The sequence below is a fragment of the Onychostruthus taczanowskii genome, unplaced genomic scaffold, assembly GCF_017590055.1.
Source record: "Onychostruthus taczanowskii isolate IOZ18803 unplaced genomic scaffold, ASM1759005v1 scaffold4, whole genome shotgun sequence".
NCBI lineage: Eukaryota > Metazoa > Chordata > Aves > Passeriformes > Passeridae > Onychostruthus > Onychostruthus taczanowskii.
The window spans coordinates 161,980-187,566 of record NW_024501459.1 but is presented as its reverse complement, the minus strand read 5'-3'; the positions used below and the strand labels follow the sequence as shown (position 1 = coordinate 187,566).

Sequence of the window (25,587 nt, the reverse complement as noted above, 5' to 3'; positions counted from 1 at the left end):
TGCTGGGGGTGTGAAATTGTGCAGCTGGGGGGAGACAATTCATCAGCTTCCTGGCAGTGAAAGTTGGACACCTTTCTTTTCTATATATTCAGGCAACAAGAATAAGGAATGTTGTGGGTTCTTATGTATCTCTTTTAATGTGATTCCTATTGTGTTATACCAATTTATACAGACTGAAGTCTAGGAATGTCAGTGATTGATTCAAATTATAAAATAAACAGGGGAGGAAGTTGGTGAAATCTGGAGTTATTTAGGGAAGGGCATCCTTAAAACTGTGTTGCAGTGGGAGGTTGGAGACACGAGCATCTGCTCTATGGACAAATTTAGTTATAGAACCCGGTTCCCTTATAGTCAGTGGAGCAGACCTATCAAATCTGGGCCTTAGCTCAGTTTCTCTCCATGGAGGAATTTCATCTTGTTTCAGCAGAACTGGAATTTTGACAGAGATGCTTGATTAGAATAAATGGAGTGTTCCTATCAAATGCAGGGGACTAATGAATCCATTGGTAAGCTCCATTAATTTCAATACAGTGCTAAACATGTTAAATGTTGTAAGAGAGAGGTTGCTGTGTATGTGCACTTTCCAGTTTTTTTCAATACTGAATTCTAGTGGGTTTTATGTTCTTTTTTTAGTTTCCATAAAGCATGAGTATAACCATGTTTTCATGTTTAGAAAGGTAAATAAGCATCTCTTCTGTGGTATAAAAAGCAGGAAAAAATAATCTAAAAATATATTTTTAGTAGGACCTCCCATTCAAAAATGTCTTCATTTAGTGCCTTAATTTTCAGAAAAGGTGTTTCAGGCCCAGAAAAAATCTTTGCCAATCTTCATCACAGAACAATATTTGCTTTTATACTAATTCTCTTCTCCCTCCCCAATAAGATTTCCATTATATAAGAAAACAACAACAATAAACAGCCTAAAAACCAATGTTATAGACATGATGGTATATTTTGCATTCCCATTTTATAATGCATCATTTCTATGTATTGATATGACACACATCACGTCAACAAACACTAATTTAAACTCTATTTTCAAAAATACTGCCTCTGATAAATTTGGTCCATGGAGTTTTAGGAAATGTAAGATTCAACATAGGTTAAGTAGGTGACAAGCCAAGAGGAAAAGTGTAAGAAAGTTAAAACTGACCATTCTTCCCTCTCTTATCTCCCTTTTGAGGGGCAGAAGTGATTTGGACAATATGTAATCCCATTTAATTCTAGTTAAATAGTGATCTTGTCCTTTCTGTAGCCACACTTTCATATACACCACCTTCATTCTTCACTTCCTGCTGAGACTTGCATCTCATCATAGAGCTTGATTGGAAATCAAATCCTGCTGTAGGTTTTGCAGTAAGGGAGTACAAAGAGATTAACAACTCACTCTCTTAATCTCTCTTGCTGGGCCTTGGTCTTTCATTAAGCATTATCTCTCCACAGTAAGATAGTCACCATAGTTGGGAAAAAAGAGGCTAGAGATTCATTGCAGCACTTGCACTGTTCAGTGTATATACATCAACTTATATAGGGAATTGCAGAAAAGCCATGCATTTGCCTTTTATTAGCTTGAATACATCCAAGTTTGGAGGCTTTCATCAAACTCCAACTATCTGATAAAGCTGCTCCAGTGCACTGGAGTGTAACAGTTCTGCTGATGTCTGGTTTGAATGTCCCAAGACACTGCTGCTGTTTTCCCTGGTTATACATGATAAAGATTTTTTTCTCTACAGATTTTTAACTCCCTTTCAGGCAGCAGTGGGCTAAAATGAGATCTTTCTTGGCCTCATAACCTACATGAAAGGAATCTATCTCCCTCAGCCTTTCCTTCAAGGTTTCCTTTAGGTTCCAGCTGCTATGATGGCCTGGCTCAGAGCCATCTTCTGCTTCTTAGCAGCCTTCTTGAAGTGTGGAGGAGAACTGTGAACTTTGAGGGGAAACCTGGGCACATTATTCCAGCTGTTTTCTTGCCAGCACTGAGTAGAGAGGGATAGTAATTTTTCTTGATCTGTTGGCTCTACACTTAAAGTAGCCAGTATGAGATATAGTTTGTCTGTGATTAGAGAGTATTCTGTTAGCTCATTTTCAGCTTGGCACCAACCTCCCAGTCCTTTTCAGCAAGGCAAAATGTCTAAAGACAGATGCATCCTTTGGAGTGGGGGGAATGCAATCTTTAAAACCAGTAACAACTGCTTCCTCCTCTCCCTCTCAAAAGAGAAAAAATTCCCTCTGGTGCCTAGTTGTGAGTATGTGGTTATAAACAATGTTTTTGTTGAAACAGAGAAAGAACTAAAATCTGTTGTTTCAAAATATTGCCAGGTAAAGCAGAGTCTCTAAAATCAACTGGCTCACAAATTCTTTAACTATTAGTAAAAATATCATAGGTACTCCAAAGTACAAAACCACAAGCTTTAGAAAAATATTTTCACAAAACATTCAAGTAAAAAGTTAAAATAGTAAACCAACCTTCTTTGCTGCTAATACATATCTGACTATGTATTGTTACAACAAAAATAAATAGAATGCATAAGACAAGTGCTTTCATTTTTTGGCATTGGCTATTAAAAAAAAGTCTCTCTTAAAGTTTTTTTGATGCCATTCCACAGTGGGATAGCTGTTATGTATGAAACTTTTTGTTGAAAGGAATTTGAAATTAACCGTAAACAGAAAACAAGCCTCCTTTTGATACAAGTGGAATTTTGTTCAGTACCAGCTGTTAGTAGCTATTAGATGCTAAGTAGGCAGATTGGAGAGATGCTTCTTGAAATCCTACATAGTATGCAGAACATGCTTTCATTGTGCTTCCTGGCATTAAAAGATAATGTGCCTTATTTGGAAATATGATGATCAGGTCTGTTAAATCATGCTCAATCAGCTTACATAATAACACCTATATTTTGTTATTAATTTCAGATTTCAGAGACCTATGCCTTCCTACCGAGAGAAGCGGTGACACGATTTCTAATGAGCTGCTCAGAGTGCCAGAAAAGAATGCATTTAAACCCAGATGGAGCGGATCATAAAGGTAGTTTTAGTGTCAAATAGTGGGATGTAAAGTAATTTTATTTCTAATACCCATTTATAGGTTCCTAGCTTAAGTGAGGGTTCATATAAATTTGGTAGACTTGTAACAGTTCAGTAAGTCAGATCATCTCATTTACTTAAGCTGGAAGGTAGTGAATCTTCTGCTTTCACTTAAGGAATGGAGTGTAATGCCATCTGCACCCTCAATAGAAAGATGATTTTATCTGGAGGAAATAATTTATTTTTCTATGGAAATATTTGTATCGGAGCTTAAGCGCAAGGAATAGATATGTAGTCATTTAGGGTAGAAGAGCTCATCAGTTTTCAGGGTTTGATCTTGGTTTTCCGTTTTCTTTAGGAGACTTCCATTTGTACAGCCTGCAAGCGACTGCAAATGCAAAAGTTAGAGCTAAATAACATAATAGTCTGACTTTGACTGCAGAACAGGCTGACATAGCCTCCACAATTAAAATATATTGCTTAATAACTTTTTTTTTTTGCAGATAATGGAAAACCTCCAACATTGGTGACCAGTATGATTGATTACAACATGCCCATTACTATGGCTTATATGAAACACATGAAGCTACAGCTACTAAATTCACAGCAAGATGAGGTAAAACCTGAAATCTTTTAAGTTTGGTTTTCTGTTCTCCTGCATTGTTTTGTACTTGTCTTTCAGGTGGCTAGGAAACTGAACTGAAGATGATTGTTGATGCCATCTTTATAATTTTGTTGCTGAAACAGTCAGTCTAAAGCCAAGGCAGGGCTGTTTTCAAGCAATCAGGATGAGAGAAAATATGACTTATGGCCCTTCTGTGATTGGGGGTATTGAGTGTACTTTGAATTGCCTGAAGGTGCTCTTTCACTGGACCAGTGGAAATGGTGATGTGGGCAGCATGTGCATTCAAGTCTTATTTCTGTGCCCAGCAATGACTTCCACTGTCTGCTTTTAGAAACCAATACCATCAACAGCTGAAATGACTGCCATGATGTTCTCAAGGCTAGCAAACACAATGCAACGCATGGTACTGACAGTGATGAAAGTCCTGGCAACATCAGCTGAAAACTTTAAGGCAAAGAGCTTAATGATAAGAGTAGGAGTTGCTTTTGAAATTTTGAATAAAAAGGCATAAAAAAAGAAGGAGGAGAAGTAGACTGAGAATCAAGCTCCTTCATAAAGAATTGGGGTTGGATTGTATTTATTTCTTCTCAAAGGTTGTTTGCTTTCTCTGATTTATTCAGAGTTTTCCCAGATCTTAAGAAGTGCTCCATCAATTCACAGGCCCATACCAAATTATTTGTAGTAACCTCATTTTGCTAGAAGTTCATTTAACATTTAAGCTGCCAAATAGAAGCTCAGCTATGTGCCAGCAAAAAACCAGTTCTGCATTTTATGTCTTCCTGTCCAACTACAAGATATTTTTTAATAAAGAAAGCCTTCAAAAACAACCTTAGCTGCTGGATTATGTCAAGACCCTGACTGACTTCTGACTTGTGCAGAGTCAGCCAGATTTGTTTTCCCATAAGTAGGTATGGGCTATTGCTGGTGATTTCATTAATTATTCAGCACTCCCTGGAATGGGGATTTTACCACTCTTCTAAAAATATCAGGATCCTTGTTTCAGTTTGGCCCTTTTTTATAATTGCAGAGGGTGCAGGGAGAGATCCCAAATGCAAAGTTCTTAATGCATAAATGCAGCCTGGTCATCTTTGCCTTCTATTGAGCTTCCTGATTATTTGAGAGATCTAGAAGTATGGTTTCAACTAGCAGGAGAGAAGAGGTTTTATTCTGTAGCAGCCTTAAGAATTAAAGTACTCCTTGGTTTCTACACCCTTTCCCTTTGAGAATTACTACTTCCACAACAGGGTTAAGCACTCATGCTGGATCAGGACCCCATGCCACAGATCTTCTGTAGCCTTGAATATTTTTGGTGCAGTCTTTCTGGTCTGATGACTGAAATTTTTGTTAAACCAGTTTTTTATCTAGACAAGCCAGTGGCAATGATATGGAGCAAGCAGGACCTAGCTTTGCTTGGTATTTCCCTGCCCAGCTTGGTTTTGTCGCTCTGTTGTTACTGTGTATGAAATGCCTGCAGCAGTACATTTATGAAAGTAATTTCTTCTATGTTTTAGTAGTAATAAATTTTTTAGGGTAGACTGGGCACAAGGAAAGTTTTGGATTTATGAAAGTAATTTTTTGTATGTTTTAGTAATAATAACTTTTCAGGACAGAGCGGGCACAAGGAAAGTTCTCAAAATAATCCTTATATCTTTTCTGAAATCACAGATTTGCCAAGGTTTTCTTTTTCCCCGGGCTGTACATTTGTTGGTCCTGAGAACAAAATGACAGGGAAAATGTTGTAGTACAAAGGAGCAAGACATCTGGTTCAAACTATTTCGTGCACTTAAAAAACAGGCTTGGGTTTGTAGGAAAGATTTAATCAATGATACCTGTATTCTTGTGTGGGATTGAGACAGGAGTAAACTTGGATCCCACTGCTAGCTAGCAAAATGACTGAAAATCTCCTAATTCTCTTATCTTCAATTCCACATTTTTACGCTGAGACCATTGATGAGAGGGAATCAGATTTCATCTAAAAGGAGAACTCACCACTGTGTGGGAATTTAGAGCAGTGCTGCAACTGCTATAAAGATGCCAGTGGTTCTCAGTTTTTGTTTCCATGCCCATGTGTCCATGCAGATTCGGACAGATAGAGGTGTTTATATAGTTTATAGTTTACACAGATAGAGGTGTACACAGTTTGGGAAGTGAAGTGGAGGTATTCTGCAGTGCTGTAGGCAAACAGGCTGCCTATGTGTGCTGTTTTGTAACTGTGCAAGTGTCAGCCAGAGCCCCCTTTCCGTGAGCCCATCAAATTGCCTGACCTCAGAACTGCAGTATATGAGCTGCTGCTTGCTGGTGCCTGCAGGATTCACTGAGAATTACCCCTGCATTTTAACAGAGACACAGCATCCAGAAGGTCTGGGGGAGTTTGTTTTCTTATCTTGCTTTTTGGACAAGCACAGTGCATTTTCCCTAAACCTCAGACCCCTCTGGTGTGTGCCCTGGCCCTGTCTGTCTGGGGCAGGAGGCTGGTGGGCACCAGAGTTCATCTGTGAGGGCAGTGTTTGGGTGTTTGCTGCTGCTGTAACTGGGGTGCTCCTACCTTGTGTTAGGCAAGACAGACAGGTGCCTGTTAGAGAAGCCCTCATTCTTCCCTTTGTTTTTTTTTTTACAAATCCCTGAGAACAAGGGATTATTTGGCATTGTCCTGCTGTGGCAGTGCAGAACAGCTTCACCTTGTGTGTTGTCCCACTCTTGCCCCTGACTGGCATTTGCAGTGCTTCATCCTAATTTAACATGAGTCATTACTGCAGGGAACTTCTTTCTGGAAACAAGAGAAATGTCCATACAAACTGGAAATATTGCTGAGACCCAGGGGAGGAACTGATTTAAGAGTTAACACTCAGAAAGAAGCAAGCAGCTATATTAATACATGTAATATCCACTTCACAACAAGTACACAGTAAATAATATTCTAGAGATTTCTATTTTTCTAGGTCAGTTCTGGTGAACAACCCATAAAAATGGTCAGAATTCTGTCTTGTCCTGTTTTGATTTAAAAAATGTAAATAAAAATGAATTGGAAAAGTATTTCAAACATTTTCAGGGCATTTTCATTTACAAATCTACTTGCCATATTTTCCTCTCACATATTTCAAGTACTTTTCTTCTTAACAGAAGTAACTATCTCAGAAAAGTTGTTACTAAAAACATATTGCCTCAGGTTTGTACATTGCCTCAGCCATTTCCAGAGCAAGACTTGTGGATACTTTATTTCTAATCCATGAGTGGGACTGAAGCAACTGAAGTCAAATATGTATTGGAATATTTTCTGGACTATGTCTAAAACTGTTTTCTTTTATAAATGAGGATAATGATCAGGACTTTTCCTTTTTGCTCTTCTTATCATCCCTGTTAAATGCTCTGTAACGGGACTTGATGGATAAATCATATTAAAGATGTACAACACAGAATAAACTTGCAATGATTCTCCTGTGATTATATTATCTTTATTTGCCACTGACTGTCATGACCATGCTCATGACTTTTATAGGCTTTCTCATTTTCCTAGATGCTTCTTTAAACAGAGTGTAAGTTTGACAAGGGAATTTGACCATGTCAAGGGAATTTGACCATGGATTTTTACCAGGTCAGGTTGCCATTTGAAAATATCTTCCTGTGAGTCTTTGTGGTTTAACCTCAGCCAGCAACTAAGAACCATGTAGTGGCTTGCTCACTCCTCTATCCACTCTGGTGGGATGGAGGAGAAAATCAGAAAAAAAAAAAAGAGTAAAAACCCAGGGGTTGAGATGAGAAGAGTTTAATAACTTAAACAAAGTAAAATCTACTACTACTACTGCCACTACTGCTACTACTAATTGTAATGAAAGGAGAGAGAGAGAAGGAGGAATAAAGACATGTGATGCCAAATAAAATTCCTTATCACTCACTGAATGATGCCTAGCCAGTTTCCCTCTGGTCAATTTCTCCCAGTTTATGTACTGGGAATTATGCTCTCTGGAATGGAATATTCCTTTGGCCAGCTCAGGTCAGCTGTCCTGGCCATGCTTCCTTCTGGCTTCTTGTGCAACTGCTCACTGGCAGAGCATGAGACCTGAAAAGTCCTTGATTTAGAGTAAGCACTACTTAGCAACCACCAAAACATCAGTGTGTTATCAACATTATTCCCACACTAAATTCAAGCACTGTACCAGCTATTAGGAAGAAAAGTAACTATTCCAGCCCAAACCAGCATAGGGGTCATTCACAGGGTTACTGACTTCCATGTGGGAAAGGTAAAGGATTCAGGTATGGAGTATAGGGAGGTCTCCTCAGCCAAATTTGAATAACAAGGGCTTGGTATGGGGTATCTACCAATTCTTTTCTGAAAGATACTATGGAATTATTATGTAGTATCCTCATAGTTGAACAAATTGCATTTGTCAGATTATCATACCAAATAAATGCTGTATTTTCCTCCCTCTTCTTAATGTCCTCTGCTTGTTTTCTTATATACAAAAATGTTTAGCATGATTACACTCCACACTGGGTGTGAGTGAGACAAAAGGGAAGAGAATGAACTGCATACATAATGTGAACAGTGACCCATGTTTTGACATGTCTCTTTCTACTTGCAGGATGAAAGTTCTATAGAAAGTGATGAGTTTGATATGAGCGACTCAACTAGAATGTCAGCTGTAAACTCTGACCTCAGCTCAAATCTGGAGGAGAGAATGCAAAGTCCTCAGAACCTCCAGGGCCAGCAGGATGGTAAGGCTCTCATTTAGTACAGAAAATGTGGCATTGCCTTGTCTTTTTTCCCATTCTGTTCTTTCATTTAGAATTCGCTTTTCTTCATAGCGTGTTTCATTTGGTAATTTGAAATACATGTTCCCTATATCTCAGCATGAAGAAGAAGAAATTAGTTTTTTTTTTTTTTTTCAGGTTAATTTATTTGTTGCTTAGGCAACTTAGGTGAGTGTTTAGATAACTGTATGTTAAGTAGCATTACTGTTTCTATACATATATCATAGACATACTTATATCTGTAGTGTGACCATGCATAGGAATAAAAGGAAATGAAACTCAAACCTTTCTGAGGCAGCCCAGAAAGCTGAGAAAATTGTTTTTACGAGGAGGGAGAGTAGTGTCATAGAAGCTGGTTATTTAGAGGATAGGAACTGGAGTGTGATATTCAGAAGAAAGGATGGAAACAACGAATTCCTATGGAGAAATAGAGGCAAAAGATGAGAAAACAGCAAACAGTATTGCACATTTGAATGTTAATTGTTTCTTTAATACAACACAAAGCTACCTTTTGGTCAGAGATAAAACTGAGTTGGCATTGAAGGCACATGGGTGTGTAGTCTTTGGATTCAACCCTTGTTATATAGTGAGTTAAATGAGTCTGGTTTGGAATGAACTTTTCTGGATTATGGAGCTCACAAATAGCCTGTCTACTACAGACTGTGACAGTGGCTCATGAGTGGCACATGTGTGCATAACACCCAAAGTGAAAGTCTATTCTATTGCCATGAGAAACAGCACATTGTAAATCTGTACTTGCTACTTGGGAATTTCCTGATCATATGTGCCAAATCAGAAATGCTTTTTATATATCTCTTGAACACTAAATACATGGGATTTGATGGCTAACCTGGATGCTTTGCACTTCACACACCATGGTCATTTGCTAGCTGTATTTAGGTGAGAATGGTGGTGCATAGTGGCTGATAGGACATGGTGATGGGTTGGATCTTCAGCTGGGTTGCTTTCCAAACAAAGGAAGGAGTCGGACGTCTGTGATAATTTGATAGGCCAGATTCTAACCACAGCTGCCTTTTGTCTGAGTGTCCTTAAACTATCACAATTTTTTTTTCAAGTTTTAACTAATTTCTGTCTACATATGTTCAGTAAAGGAGCAGTTCTGATGCCCATGATGTATGAAAAGATAGTTCACTTTCCTGTTGAAGTTTGACTTTTCACAGGGATAATATAGTAATATTGCTAACTTAGAGGTTCAGGGATACTTAGGAAGGTGATTTTTTAATGTATCTGGCTTTCACTGCGATACTATGCTGTAGAAGTTTCACATATATAATTTCATAATAATAATTTCATGCATGCTTATGTCTAAAATAAAAATTAAAGCCCAGTACAGTAACCTGAGAAGAAATGCCTGTCATACATATCTTAACACCTGCTGCAACCAGATTCATGTGCCACATGTAATCACATTAGACCCTAAGTATGAATGATAAAATGCTGCAAATCTGTCACGTGCTATTTGAAATGTATGGGAAGTAAATCCACTGTGGTCTTTGAACTTCAGACAGTGTGATCCTACAGCTTTAAATCTCTTAGCTTTCCTTCCCTTCCTCCCAGATGGCACTTGCTCACTTTCCTAAGGCAATCCTATTTTTTGCTGCATCTTCTGGCTAAAGCATCTGCTGATAGAGAGATTTGAAATAGCCGCTCTTCCTGCTTCATTGTTTTCCTTTGCTAGCCGTTGTCAGGTAGCAAATGTAAGTGTTGCTAGTTATAGCAACACTGCTGTTTCAGATGTGAGAGAAGGGGCTGAAGGATGAGCAGAAAGACATGAGAGAAGTGTGGGGGGGGGGGGGGAAGAAGAAGGAGAGGAGAGGGCAGGAAAAAAGAAGATTGGAAGAAAATAAGCATATAAGAGGTAGAGGAAGGGAAGTTGGAAGAGGAAGGAGAGAAAATAAAAGGGAACTTAAATGAATTTAGTAGTACAATCTCTTCTGCTGTCACAGGCTGTATTGTAAAGTTTTACAAATTTAATCCTTAATTATAGCACACACACACACTGAAATCGTCACCAAAGCATGAATCTGTGTCACAAGTGATTCTTGCTCCCTTCCCTCAAACATCCTGCATGTCTATGAAAGTTTATGTCAGCCACCACATTCAGCCTATACATAAAGACACTTGGCATTTGCCTCATCTGAAATGTGTTTGCTGCATCCTGGCAGGTGAAAATTTGCTGTTGCATAAGGTTGCCTATGCACATGCAGTTGCAAATGGTGTCTGGGGTGGAATGGGACAGCGCAGGTCTTCTGCTGCCCCAAGCATTCTCTCTTTGGGAGGATAATTTGCTAATGAGAATCATTAGGAAAACTGCTGCCTGGGGTGTATTAAGGACAGCTCCAGTGAACCTAAAGGTGATGTGTTTAATCACTTTACTTACCTGGTTTTCCATGTGAAATAGCATGAGAATATTTTGGATTAGCCCCTGTTTCTTTTTTTTTTTTCTTTTTTTTTCTATGGATTTAAACTGATTTGGTACTAGAATACAAACAGTCTGTGTACCCTAGAGGAATATAATAGTGAGCTGGGCCATGGTACTGAGGGATACATGGAGGCTTCTCTTCCAGTTCAGTTTATCTGAGCATCAGAATGTTGCTGAATGATACTGTCTGTATAAAAGAAATATGATGCTTTCATAGCCGCATCCCTTGGGTTTGTACTTGCATCCTATTTAGACAGGCATTTTTCTCTTGGAGTCCATTACAGGGCTCATACTAGAAAATTTGACCTGAGGTTTCTCCATGTCTTCCAGCCCAATACTGTGTCCTGTTTCTCATGGTTAGGTTGTTTGAACCTAAATAGAATAAAGTCAAGTATGAGAGCAACTCACACTGTCAGCTGAAAGCAATAGACTTCTACACAGAAATGCCATGGGAGGTGAAAAAAATGCCGAGGAGGAAGGGCACAGAGACAGAAGGTGCATATGTGCTCAGAGTAGATGGGTGCTGGTACTGCACAAAAGTCCTGGGCTCTGCAAGTGGACTGAAGCTTCATAACATTTGTACTAAGCCTGTAGGGTGGAAAGGGTACAGGGAATTAAGGATGTAATGAAAAGAGTGGAGAGCTGGTGAATTGCATCCGTGGTACTGAAGTTGCTGCAATACTACTAAGGACAGCTCCCACTTTAAATTAGCCTTTGTACACTTTCAAATAACAGGGTCTTGAGTCACACCTGCTGGTGAATGGCTGAAAGTCCTGAGCACCTGCAGGGCTGCTGCAACGGTGGGGTAGGAGTTGGAAAAGGGCTGCTGCTTTTCCCAGGGGAAATATAAAAGGAAAGGAGCTCTAATTTACAATTTGTTCTTTCCCCAGCTGGGAATAGGGTATGGCTCTCTGCTTACCAGTGCCTCACTGTTTTCTCTAGCAGCCAGCTGGGTAATAGAGCTGCAAATTGCTCATGTGTTCCTTTCTCTTTTGCTTGCTTCTTGCTTGCCCCTGTTTTCTTACTTCCCTAGACATGACACAGTTCTGTGTCCTAAGCTGGTTCTTTGGAGTGAGCCAGCCCTGTGTGTAACTCATCTGCAGGCAAAGGTCCAACTTGAGAGCTGTCTTTAATTCTCTTTTCTCTTAATAATGCTCTTGGGGCTCTGATGCTGCTGGATCAAACCCTTTTGCCTGTCTCAGACCACAGACAGCAGGCAAGGTTTGTGAACTAAGTTGGAAATAAAGGAGCTTTTGTGTTTTTTCTTTTAAGTTAGTTGGTCAATCTGTTTAAAAAAATGATTTTTGTAGTGAAAAGTGACCTCTAGATAGGCCTTCAAAGGAGCAGCAACAGCTTCTATCCTGAGTGAAAACAGGACTTTTGTTGCCCTTGCCTGTTAGCTGGAGCCCTGTGCAGAGCAGCTGGGTGTGTTTCCCTCCTCACTGTGGTAGTTCATTAGCTACCAAGACATGAGATATGTAGGGGGGTGCTCTGATTAGAGGAAGTTAAGAACAGGTACAACCCTAGAAGTGAGGAGAATTAAGTATAAATTTGATATTGCATTTTTCATTTTTTGGGTTTTTTTACTATGTGAGCTATCAAGTAAAAGTCAGGGATGAGTCTATTTGACTGTAACTCAAACTGAAAAATGCAGGATTTATTTGTTTTCAGTATTTCTCTTTGTACTGAGGTATACCAAAACATATCAGTGGTTAGTCTGGATTTGGGTGGAGGGACTGTGTGCTCTTCAATCTAGTTTTTAGGAAATTATTGTTGCATGTTTATACATACATATATATATATATATATATATATATATATATATATATATATATACAACTGCCTGTCACAAGCACGGTGTAGAGACATATAGGATCTTATAGGAGCTAACCATGACAAAATATATCAGAAGTCACCCTTTAACAGGGGTTGTGCTGCCAATTTAGATGTAGAGATTAATAGGCTTTTCCTAGTTGTATTTTTTCTAATTTAGAGGAAATTGATCAGTAATATTGTAATTCAGTGGAGGATTATGTCTTTTGAGTAGTTTGTGATCACTTGGATGGTGTCAGTTCTCTTTCCTTGGCATGTTCAAATTGCCACGTTTTACAAAATATAGATGTAGGAAACCTGGCTGTTAACATTAACTATTCTTTTCACTCATTTGTGTTTGTGACAGATGCAAGTATTGGAGTCAGCCATCTAAATACCTGTTTTCTGCATCAAAGCTATAATCTCTACACAATGGCTTCACCTGAAATAAGTAACATTAGCTGATTAAGTTGTCAAAACTGACTGTCTATGCAAGAGTGCAGACTTGCTGTTGATTTTTATCTCTGAACAAAGTCCAAGCCAAGAGTTTAACCCATCTTCTCATTCAGAACTTCTTGTACTGTTTTACTTCCTTCTACTTTTGTCTTTGTTCCACTGAAACCTGGACTCCCTGTCTTGAAACATTGACTTTGATTTATTCTCAAAGCAATTTAAGTTCAAGATATATGAGTCCAAGCACCAACTGCAGGCCAGAGTGAACACAGATTGGTGAAAGAGCGTAATGGAGTAAATTGTCCATGCTGTTGACAATGTATTGTCCCTGCTCTTGATCTTGAGTTAGCAAAGCCAACATGAGAGCAGATGATTCACAGCGTTAAATCCATGGCAACCTTTTTGCTGGTAATTAGGAATTTTCAGTGGAAATGTTATTTTACATTAATTTATAAAATCAATTTGCATCAAGAGGAATTGTGCTTTTAATTTTTGTTCAAGCACTGAACTGTTTTACAAATGTTCTTGTTCTGAATGAGGTCTAAGTCCACTTGACTTCAGTAAAGGCCCACTAAAGGTTAGCCAAACTGCTTGCAGAGTTTAGATATCTTTTACTAAAAAACCTTTACTTCTTTAGACTTCAAAACAAATTACCTGATATTTCTGTGGTATATAGGATAGACTGACATTACCACATAAATTCATAAAGCCTTAATAAAAATACTAAAACTAAAATAAAAAGCAGTCTGTCAGTTTTCCTAGATGCTACCTCATATACTTTTAGAAAGCTTTTTCATTTTAGGGATTTTTTGTGACTTGACTGGTTTTATTGGCAATCTGTAGATCCAAATCAACAAAGCTAAAATGCTATTAAAGTTGTTTATAATGCTTATACTTTATAAAAGACATTGGACATGCAAATTAATAAGCATTTTACTGTGAAGAAAAATGTAATTTTTGCTAAATAGGAAGAGTTTGAACTGATTAAGTATGTCAACTTATAAATAGGATAGAAAAAACATAACTATTTTTCTTTTTCTTTGGTGAAATGGCAGACCATTTAAAATTACATTTGAGCTAGGACCAGGCAATCTGACAATTTTGTGATATATTCAGACCTTCCAGTCTTGTTCAGGCCACTGAATCTTGCAAACTTTTGGGAAATAATCTCCCTTCTTATCACTCAGAGTGAAACAATAAATACGAGTTTTCTGAAAATTAAAATCTAAGATAACTCTCTCATGGCAGTGAAAAAGGAGCATAGATGTGATGTACAGAGGCAAAGGTCTCCTGTCTCTGCAGCTGTTGATCTGCCACCTTCTGCAATCATCAGCTTTCTTACTGAATAAAGCAAAAGACAGTGCAGTCACACATATATGTTTCTGAGTAAGTCTATGGGCTGCATTGAAGTGTGTCGCAGATGTCAAAATCACAGAGGTTTCTTTAGACAGGGAGCTAGTTATAATATGTTGCTCTGTCTGAGAAAATCAGTATCACCTTCACCTAAGCAGAGTCAAAGTGTACCTGAGAAGCTGGCAGGTGATGCTATTTTGCTTCAGTGGAGCTGCACCTGGAGCAATTTGGCTCATCAGATTTGATCTGATGGATTATTATTTGCATAAACCAATGCATTGTAGTGGAAGGTGTCCCTGCTTACATCAGGGGGAGTGCAACTAGATGATCTTTAAGGTCCCTTCCACCCAAAACATTCTCTGATTGTGTGATTTAAGAAAGAGGAGGAAAATGGGGAAACATGACCAGAAAGTTAGAGAGTTTTGGAAATCTACTTTCAGTGGTGTTTTAATGGCTTCTTTAGGAATGATACCTTATCAGTGCAAAAGGCACCATGAGTGACACTGTAATGACACTTGAGCAGTGCTACAATGTCACGGACAATGAATATTACTGAGCCTGGGCAAGAGCTTGAAATGTTGCCGAAGCTGTGTTAGAAACTTTTAGCCCTTAACATCCTTGAGGAGAGCTGGGTGGAATTTTCACCAAATCAAGTATTTTAATGGACTGGCTGCTGATGAGGCAGCTGCTGTGTGCATTGTCATCAGAACATTGAGCTGATACATGAGGCACTTCTATTGTACATGAGATGATGAAAATCTTCCTTTGACTCTACACACAATTCAAATTTGTTCAGAATTAATCACCAACATTTCTCAATGGAGAGCACTCCTTCCTTCCTCCTGGATCTACCTAATCATACAATGGTCTCAAACTGGGATTTGGACATGAGTACCCATCTCATTGAAGCATAGCAAATGGATTGCTTTATAACTGACTCTTTTATTACTGTATTTACATTTGCTAGTTGCAAGCATCTTGTGAGTTGGCTTTAGTGAATATCTCCTCCCTGCTCCATGTTTCTTCTGTGTGTCTTATTCCATCTTATCATAACTTGTGGGATTTTTTTTGACACGTCTCTGTTTGTTTCTTATCTTATACCGTAATTTGCTTTAGAGACTAAAATATTATTAAACATGAATTATGCATTGAGCAGACTCTCTGCTAGAGTCTGAATGGTCTGTTGCAACCAGAGAACAATCTTGTTTCCCGCACCACCCTCCCAGCTGCACAACTGTCACTTTCTATTACGTTTGCCTTGAACAATTGAGTGTGTCTGGTAATGACAATAATTGCCTCAAAATTGTTTGTCATGTTTGCCTTGTTAGCAACAAACTACTAACTGTTGGTTACAACCAGGTTCTCAGCTATTACTCCATAATTACATCAGGGAATACTTGCAGCCAATAATAGCTGAGAAATTAGAATTATCTTTTCACAAGTAATGCTAAAATGCTTGCAGACCATTCACTCTATTCACAGCCACTCATTTTTACATCAGCAATCTAGTGGTAAGTGAAGCTTGCCCCTGTGTAAAAGGCTAGCTGCAGACCTGTGTCCTTTTGCACCTTCAGAACAGTTGTATTAGTGTTGTATATGTCCTGTAACAATAGGTATTTCACTTTGGCAATATTTCTACCCATCACGCTATCTCTTCCTTATGCACGTACTGAAGGCAGCCTGCTTTTGATTTCAGTGCGCAAATCCCTGTAGCTAAGCTTAGCTGGATTTCTGAAAGTGTTGTTTGGTTTGGGTCAATATTTGGTTTTTCCCCCCTCTATCCTAGCATATCTCGGGCTGTTCCCTCCTATTTCTCTTTAACACCAAATAAAAGGAGGGGCATTCTGCTACAGAGATTTAGTTTTGCTTTCCAGTAAAAGCACTTTATCCATTTTATCCTTTCATATGTACCAATTGACTTTAGCAGAGGCTATGTGCACAGACTGCTTTATTTAATTTGCCTACTTCCTTATAGTAGAAGCGGAGGGTTTTTTTCATAGTTACTGTTAAAATGCATGCTAGGTATTGACTTTCCTTTTTTTTTGCCTATTATATACACCATAGAATAATATAATAGAGCATTTTTTTCAGGAAAAGGAATGTAAAAGAATGTGATTTAAAGAAGTTTAATTTAGCCACTGATTCTTCACTGTGTTATATTTTAATTAAGGAAGCTGTTAATTTTTTTTTTTTCTGAAGAGGAAATTCCCTGGAGACATTGGGCTGTCTTGTGAAAGATATTTTTAATAGAAATTTCTTTGAATCATTTATTGTTTGATAAAGTATTTGTAATGCTCAATAGTTAAAACTGGTAGTATTTTTTTAACCAAATGAAAATAGTTTGATTACAAGAAAAAATGAGTATTTTTTCAACAGTATAGTGTTTTGGAGTATTAAAACACATAGGAGGTGGTTATATATATTTTCCTGAGATTTGTGAAGAGGTATTTTCAAATAATTGGTTTAATGTTGCTAGATAGTCACCATATTTGTTGTCCTGAGGCAGAGGGATGTACCATCTCTGGCACTTCTTAATAACAGGATGGAAGAAAAGATGCAATCACCCTGAAAGTTTCAGGATAGGCTGAACTCCAGTGGTGTTCTCCAAGTATTCCTGAACACAGGTAGTCTGGTTTGTGAGAAAGATAGTAGAGTTGTTTTGTAGGCTGACTGGAGACAGAAAGATACAAGAATGATTAAATTTACCATCATCACAGATTAGAATACAGCTTGACTTGTTTTACAAGTCTTTTAGAACTTGGTGGCTGGTTAACAGCCTGCTGGGAGGTGTGTGAGGCTCAGGCAGTCTCTCCACTGCTGCATGCTGGGTGGACACTGACCAATTCTGACCACTGCAGAAGCAGCCTTCCAGACTGACAGACAGACTAACAGACTCCAGCAGCTACTCAGAGCCTCTCTGGGAAAAGATGTGGAGGAGCACACTATTTAATTGCCTTTGTTGGCTCTACTACGTGTGATGCTGAGAAACCACCTCAGAACCTCAGTTGCAAGTGTTGGCATTACTAATAGAATAAATTTAGATAAAAGCTAAATTTATGTAATATTCAGCCTTAAGTGCACAGAACTGAAGAGAAACTGATGTCTTAAGTCAGCTCCAAGAAGCTTTTCTCCACTTTCATCAGAATGTGCCTTTCAGCCAGAATGTGCCTTACCAGCTGAAAGATTGCCTTGAGATCAGTCCCTAATGCAGAGGTTCTTGCTTATGGAGATAGTTCCATCTTTGTGTTTAAAGTCTTTCCTCAGTGCCTCAGTTTAACTTCAGTGTTTTACAGGCTTCATTTCCTGTGGCATAAATCAAGGAATCAGTTTAATGCATCTATGAAGGACTAGTGGCTGCTTCTACTGAACTTATAACTGTCCTGGTATCCTGTGTGCCTTACTGGGTTGAGTTCCCTAAGTAGAAGGCAGAGTGATCCTTGTTAATAACCATCCAAGATCCCTGATAAACTGTTAAACTTTTGTAAAATTAGTAGTTCCTTCTGACTGGAAGGTGGAGTTCAATCCTCTATGCTTAGCTTTTAGTACTCTGAAATCTGAATTTCACCTAAGCGTAGACATTGGCAAGGAGATGCAAACAACATCATAAACCAGGAAAACAAACCCTGAGATTCACTAGCAGCTTTTAAATAAGGCAATAGTAATAGATACGTTGTGGAAATAATTGATTAGAAAATTTGATTTTTTGCTTTGAGATACTATAATAAAAACATGATATCAACAGACTACTCTTAAGAGTAATAATTGCTATTACTAGTTTCGTAGGAAAAGAAATTAGGAGATGCAAACTGGGAATATTTTTTTCTTTCTCTGCAAAAACAATATACAGAGATGACATTTCAGTTACACAAAGTTACTGTTCCAAGAAGAACCAAAAAATGAAGTATAATAAAATTTTAATGACTTAACTGGCAAAGACATACAGTGAGTTTGTTATGTCACACTATTTAAGTGTCTCATGAATGGTTTTTCTGAAGGGAGCTGATGCTGCAAGCTGTCAAAGAGAGAATGGAAAGACAGAACTACATGATATGGGAACTCTTAATGTGAATTACTTGAAGTGGAAGAAATAAACCCTCTCCAAAAGGAGGTCGTGCAAACAGTGAGAGCAGCAGTGTGGTCTAGAGAGCTAGAAAGTAAATGGAAGCAATCAATACTTTCAAATCAGTTTTACAAAAGGCTCCTTGCATGTGTATAAAGAAGCTATAATTCTTAGTAATAGTCTTTGAATAGTTTACAGGTCTGCATACATCTTCTAGGATTTCTGTCTGTTTAAAAACAATTGGTAAAAGATTAAAGAAATATATCCCTCCATCTTTTAAACTATATCCCTCCAAAGTAATTGTCCAAGGATTATATTTGTATCAGAAGTTTAAAAGAACTTTGAATTTTAGTGACTTGGTTTTTAGATATTTTATCCAACGTGATCATGTCAAAAATACATGGGTGCAATGAAAATCCTACTGAAATAAATAATGAGAATTTCCATGAACTCCAGTGGAGACAAAGTTTCACCCTGCATGTTTTCATAATAGGTACTCTGTAGCTGAACAAATTCAGAAGTAGTCAATATGGGCACTGAAATTGCTGTTGTCTCTTTAATTAAACCATCAGTGCAATTTATACAGTGATGATAAGTTTTAATTCAGCAAGCTAGCCAAACTCTGTTCCTGTATCTTCATTTCTTCTTTCTGCTACATTTTTGCAGTTCTATACTGTTCATCTTAGATTCCTGGAGCAGGCCATAATCCCTGATTATTCCTCTAAGACTGCAGTTATTGATTTGTAGTTGTACATATCATTGTATCTTCTGCAAATATGTCTTACTTTAATTAAAAACATGGATATTGTAAAGCCTCTTAGCATGGACAAATATTTTTCTTTTCTCTGAACCATTCATTCAGCAGTGTGCTTACATTCACCCCCTGGAAAAAATGGGGCCTAAAATGATTGCTTGCTCTACACGTTGAAGAAATGGTGGTGACAGCATTCAAAGGCAAATGGCACAGGTAGATTTCAAAGAGTGAAACAGCAGCCTGGCCAAGTTTCTCATCATAATTTAAGAAAGAGTGTTCCTTGGTGATCCTTGAACTTAATTATCTCCGTTGGCGTTGTAAAGTGTTGATTTCAATAGAAGCTTTCTTAAATGCAGCTTTTCAAAGGAAAGAGTAGACATGGTAAGACTATTCTTTTTCTGATAAACAATTTTTCACCACCTAGGAAAGTGTGTACACTTCTAGCCTTTTACAGGCAGCTCTGATGCTATCAGGGCCACACAGAAGAAGAAGTTTTTTGAGAAGAGCTTCTACTGCATGGATGATTTACTTGGGTGGGTAGTGGTAGTCTATTTGTCCTTTCTGTTTCTTAAAACCCCTTACAGTGTAATGCCTGGTTTAGAGTAGTTCAGTTCATAGAATCATAGAATCATGGACTTATAGAATTGTAGAATTGTGGAATTGCAGAATCATAGAATTGTAGAATAAGCTGAGTTGGACCTGACCCATTAGGATCATAGAGTCCAACTCCTGGACCTGCACAGGACACTTCAAGGGCCACATCATGTGCCTGAAAACATTGTCCAAATGCTTCTCAAACTGTATCAGGCTTGGTGCTGTGACCACTTCCCTGGGCAGCCTGTTCCAGTGCCCAAACACCATCTTGGTGAAGAACCTTTTCCTGATATGCAAACTAAACCAGTCTGACTCAGCTTCATGCCTTGAGTCCTGTCACTGGGCACAAGAGAGAAGAGATTTATACCTGACCCTCTGCTTTCTCTCACAAGGAAGTTGCAGTCTGCAATGAGGTCTCCTCTCAGTCTCCTCTTCTCCAGACTGAACAAACCAGCTGATCTCAGCCACTTCTCATAAGGCTTCCCATCAAGACCCTTTGCCATCCTTTGAATGTGCTTTAATCACTTAAAGTGGGTTTTTTTTTATATTTTGGTGCCCAAAACTACACCCAATATTCAAGGTGAGGCCATTCCAGTGCAGAGCAGAATGGAAAAATCCCCTCCCTTGCCCAATGCTGTGCCTGATGCCCCTCAGGACATGGTTGTCCCTCCTGGCTTCCAGGGCACTGCTGACTCATGTTCAAATTGCCAGTGACCAGGACCCCCAAGTCCCTTTCTGTGGTGCTGCTTTCCAGCCTCCCATTCCCCAGTCTGTACACACAACCAGGATTGTCTTGTCTCAGATGCAAGTCAGTAGTCTTGTGGCAGTTCTGCTCAGTTTATGGCTTTTTGTTTTTTCTTTAGGCTAGCTTTGTGGCCTTCTAGGGCATCTGCTGTTTATTGTAGAACCTTGATGTGAGCCTCTGTGAGTAGAAAAGAATTCTACAATATGGTTTTTGGGAGAAGGACAAGAGGCATGTCCCAAGTCTGGCATGTCCCAATTAAACATACTGTAATAGAACAGTGGCCCTTTGCTTTTTATAGAACCATGTGCTACTTGTGATCTGGCTAATGCCTGGGCCTGACCAGACTGGCCAGAAAAATCTCAGGCCTAACTAATCATCCAGTACACACATACCAGGGGAGAGCAGATGCTGGGATACCAGCATCTGTGGTTCTTTTAATGTGTCAGCAGATAGAAGAGAATTAACTATTTGTTTTTGAACTCTTTCTAGAGTAAGGAGTTTCTTTAAAGATATTTCTGTCTTGTGGGTCAGGAAGAAATCTAGTCTCCCTGGCTGTCTTACTACCTCTTGGGAATACTGTAATTTGCTACACTTTGAACCTCAATAAAAATAAGGAGAAACCACTCTCTGGACTCCTCCACTATTCCTGCTTAGAGTGAAAACTGTCTCCCTTCAGCACCCTTCAAGGCAGGAAAATTTTACTTCTACTTTCCTATGTGAGTATACAGTGGAAGCCTTTCCATTTGTTTCTCCCTGTCTGTACACACAGGTGTGAACAGAAATCAGTTCTGAGGAAAAATCCAGAGTAGAGGATTAGAAAGGCTGTGTAGGAAGTTGCTGAGATTGAATTGCAATCCGTCTCTCCCTTCTGAAATGCCCACTTTCCTTCTCAGGTTGGTATTGGCAAACTTTGTCAGTGTACACTTGATCCTGCCTTCCAAATAATTTGTGACAATATTAAACAGTGTCGGGCCCCACACAGATCCTTGGGGGACCCCACTTCTGACATGTTCCAGTTTGAAAAGGAGCTGTTCACCACCATCCTCTGGGTGCACCCTGCCAGCCAGATCCCCACCCACCACACAGACTACATGTCTGGCTCATACCACATCACTCTGTCCAGAAGGAAGCTGTGGGTAAACATGTCAAAAGTCTTGGAGAAATCCAGGTAGACAATGCCCACCTCGCCCCACATCAAATGAACAGGTTACGTTGTTGTAGAAGGTGATCAAGTTTGTTGAGTACCCTGTGTCCTTGGTGAATCTGTATTGGCTTTTCCCAGTCATGTGCTTCATCTGACTTAAGATAGCCCCTAGGAGGATTCGTTCCATAACATTCCCAGGGACTGAAGACTGATGAGCTTATACCTTCCTGAATCCTCCTGTATGACCTTCTTGTAGGTGGGAGTGGAATTAGTCTTCTGCCAGTCTCCTGGGACATCCCTGGATCTCCAAGGCTTCTCAAACATTATGGAGAGTGGCACATCAAAAACTGTCAGCCAGGTCTCCTAACACACCTTTGGGTGGATACTTAATAGTATTTCCTGTAATAGATCCCACACCAAATCTTCCTCTACAGTCAGTGGGACTGTGTTTGTATCAACCTGGATTTTTGTTCCCAAGGTCAGGCCCAACAGTGCAGTAAAGAGAGAGGTGAGGAAAGTCTTGAGAACCTCGGTTGTTGCAGCATCATTGGTGACTAATCCACCTTTCCTGTTTAACAGAGGGCCAGTATTTTTCTTCTGTTTCCCCTTGTTGTTTATGTACTTGAAGAACACTTTCTTGTGATGGTATGTCTTGCTTTCATGTTTTGGTGTGCATGGAAAAGGTTTTGTTTGAATGTGTTTCAAATGTATCACAAAGTGTGTGCCATCTATACCAGCTTGTTTTTATCTATTCAGCAGAGGCAGCAGTGAGAAACAGCAGATGTCAGTATCTGTAGCTCCTATTGGAATATTACAGGTTTTATCTGATGGACAGCAGTAGCTAAAACAGTTCAACAGTACATCATTCTTCCTCCAGGGATGCAACAACAAAAATAAATATGGATGACTGTCTCTGGTACACGTAGCTTCCATATATATATATGGGCAGGACAATCTTAGGGGCTTCCTAAGATTGGGAAGGCAATCTATCAATCTATCTTAGGGGCAATCTTAAGGGCTTCCTCTCAGAGCCATTTGCAGTGGTGCTTTGTAGGGCAGGTCAGAGACTGAGTGGAGAAGACTGGTGTGACAATCCACCTGGAGTGCTGTGTGCAGCTCCGGGATCCTCAGTACAAGAAAGATGAGTGCTTGTTAGATTTGCTCCGAAGGAAGGCCACAAGAATTGTCAGAAGGATAGAACAATTCTTCTGTGAGAACAAGCTGAGGGAGCTGGAGAAGAAAAGCCTCTGGAAAGATCTTAATGGAGCCTTTCAATATTTAAAGATGGCACATAGGAAAGAAAGAGAGACTTTTTTCCAAGGCTTACAGTGACAGGACAAGGGATAATAGTTTTAAACTGGAGGAGGATGTGTTTTAGATTGGACATAAGGAAGACTTATTTTCTTTATGATGAAGGCAGTGAAGGGTTGGAATAGGTTGTCCTGAGAAATTGTGAATGCCCCATCCCTGAAATGTTCAGGGCCACATTGGATGGAGCTTTGAGCAACCTGGTCTAGTTGACAGTGTTCATGCTCATGCAGGGGGTTGAAAAACGAGGCTGGTCTCAATGTCTGTTCCAAATCACACCACCCTTTATTTCTCTGATTGTACTAATCAAGGAGGGAACACATACACTACAGTTTATAAGACCTCTGTCAGAAAAGAAAGGAGACTTCTGGACCATTTCAGGTGGATTTTTTTTTTTCCTGCCATGTCTCTTTGGGCAGCCAATAAGGTAGCAGCATCATGAAAGGTCCCAAAATTGAAGAGTGGTTTGAATAATTTAAAGCTGGATATTCTTGTTACTGGAATATGATCAGGAGGTGTTTCCTTCCTCGTACCACCTTTCATTTGTCTGCCTTTGTTGTTAAAAGGCTTTTTTCCCATGCTATCATTTAAACAGCAAGACAGTTTGAGAAGGAAATTAATTCTGGAGTAAAAATCTTTGTGCACTTGTGTCAGGTGATAAGGAGCAAGTTTTTCACAGGTTCATATAGTTATTGGGGAAGAATGCCGAGGCTTTTTATGTCTGTAAGGTGTGGATTTTAGCAGGAGAGAAATAGTTCTTGTAATAATCCTTAGTTCTCAGTCCAAGGAAATCTGAAATACTTCTTTTCAATACTTCATCTTTGCTTATTTGCCAGCTGAAACTATGTCATGGGAGAGGAGAATGGTAGTAAAGGAAAGGGTGCTGTGTTTTAAAGTCTTGTCCTTTGAGGAGAATGGACCACAGTGGACCAAACTGAAAGGTAACCTATCTTCATGCTTGTTTCTGGCTTGGATTCTGAGTATGAGATGGGAAAGTCAGCTTTAGCAGCAAGGAAAAGCAGTTTTCCAAAGAGTTGTCTTTTGGACAGGAAGAGAGTCAACAGTGATGCCCTTGGCAGAGGCATAAGTGGTAGTCAGACCTCTGAATCCTGCAGAGAGGCAGCAGGAGAGGGAGAACTCTTCTGCCATTGGTGCCTTTTTAAACCACTGCTCTTGGTGAAGTTTTGCTAGCTCTCTTCTAGCTACTCCCTGAAGAAGCTGTTTAAAAAAGTTTTACTGGCAAGTAAAAGGAAAACACCAGTGCAGGCAAATTTGGATGTGTTGCATCATACTCTCAGTGTTTATAGCAAATGAGGTCCTAACCTTTTTTAAAAAGCGCAATTATTTTCTGTTTACAGTACTGACAGTTCGTGACAGTTGATAGTTGTCAGTGCATCCCTGTAAGCATGAAAAATATGATCTTAACTTTACTAATTATTAGCACAATATATCAGTCCAAAGCGCAGTGGAAATAAAGGAAACCTATTGATGTCCACTCACTATCCATTTTCATCTTCAAATGGTGAAGAAACCACATAGATATTTGTGGTAAACACTGGTGCCATTTCAGTATAGCAAAATCTGTTTTAGAATACCAGCAAGTCAGTAACGTGCCATAAGTGGCATGCCTTATTATATTGTCTGTGTTTCAAAAGAGATGCTGTCACCTCTTCCACCCACCCTCTGCATGTGGAGTATCTTTTCAAAGCAATCTTAGAGTTTTTTGCCTATGCATTTAAGCTGAAGGTCTGATTCAGTAGTTTTATTGTTCAAAGCAGTAGTACTAAAGGAAGCCTTTTTAATTGGGAACAATTTGAGGAATATTACTGTCTTTGTTAAATGTACTCATCCGTACAACAAGAGTGACAGCTTTTTCCAGTGACTCAGAGCATCGTTAATCCATAAGGTTTAGAGCTATTAGCAGAGATTCCACAGCCCAGGGAGGTTACTCTCCCATCTCCCTAGATACATCAGAAGGCTAGTGGAGCTGTGGAATGTGGAGCTGGAGGTATCAGAAGTTGCATTATGCCTGAAGAAGCAGAATGACTGAAGGCCAGAACATACATTACACCCTCTGAAATAAAACAGAAAAGTCCAAACCATGTGGTTTAATAAATTCAGTTTCCAGTTTGGTGGTGCTGGAATTTATTGATGGCTGCAACCTGGAAATCTGGTGAATAGGTTAGGAGGAGGAAGGACATTACTGTCATATTCCTTTCATGAGAGTGAAGAGACATGATGGAGGATTTTTGGCAACTACAAGCTCTGTTGGGAAGAAGTTGTAGAATTCGTGGAAAAAATTCCACCTTAAATCTGAACTACACCTTAATGAAATGTGACCAGTTTTTGGAAGGAAAGCATGGAACACAGAAAATTGTTTGTATTTGTTTTGGTTTTTTTCCTCCTGATGTTCATGCTGATTCAGCACTGAATATATTTATAATTTTTTTTTCTTTCAAAAAATGCACTCCTTTGATGTTAAAGAGGAACAGCTTTTACACTAAGACAGAAATCTGGAAGATA

The 25,587-nt window shown here is 39.1% G+C and overlaps 1 protein-coding gene across 4 annotated transcripts in view; it reads left to right on the top strand.

Annotated features, from left to right (window-relative positions):
• Positions 1-25,587, top strand: part of NOL4 (nucleolar protein 4) — a 188,621-nt gene that overhangs the window by 43,489 nt on the left and 119,545 nt on the right. For all 4 annotated transcript variants that reach the window (XM_041412820.1, XM_041412819.1, XM_041412818.1 and 1 more), the window contains exons 3-5: positions 2,914-3,025; positions 3,528-3,640; positions 8,230-8,362. In XM_041412820.1, the coding sequence (XP_041268754.1) occupies positions 2,914-3,025; positions 3,528-3,640; positions 8,230-8,362 (358 nt within the window). The remainder of the gene's footprint in view (positions 1-2,913; positions 3,026-3,527; positions 3,641-8,229; positions 8,363-25,587) is intronic.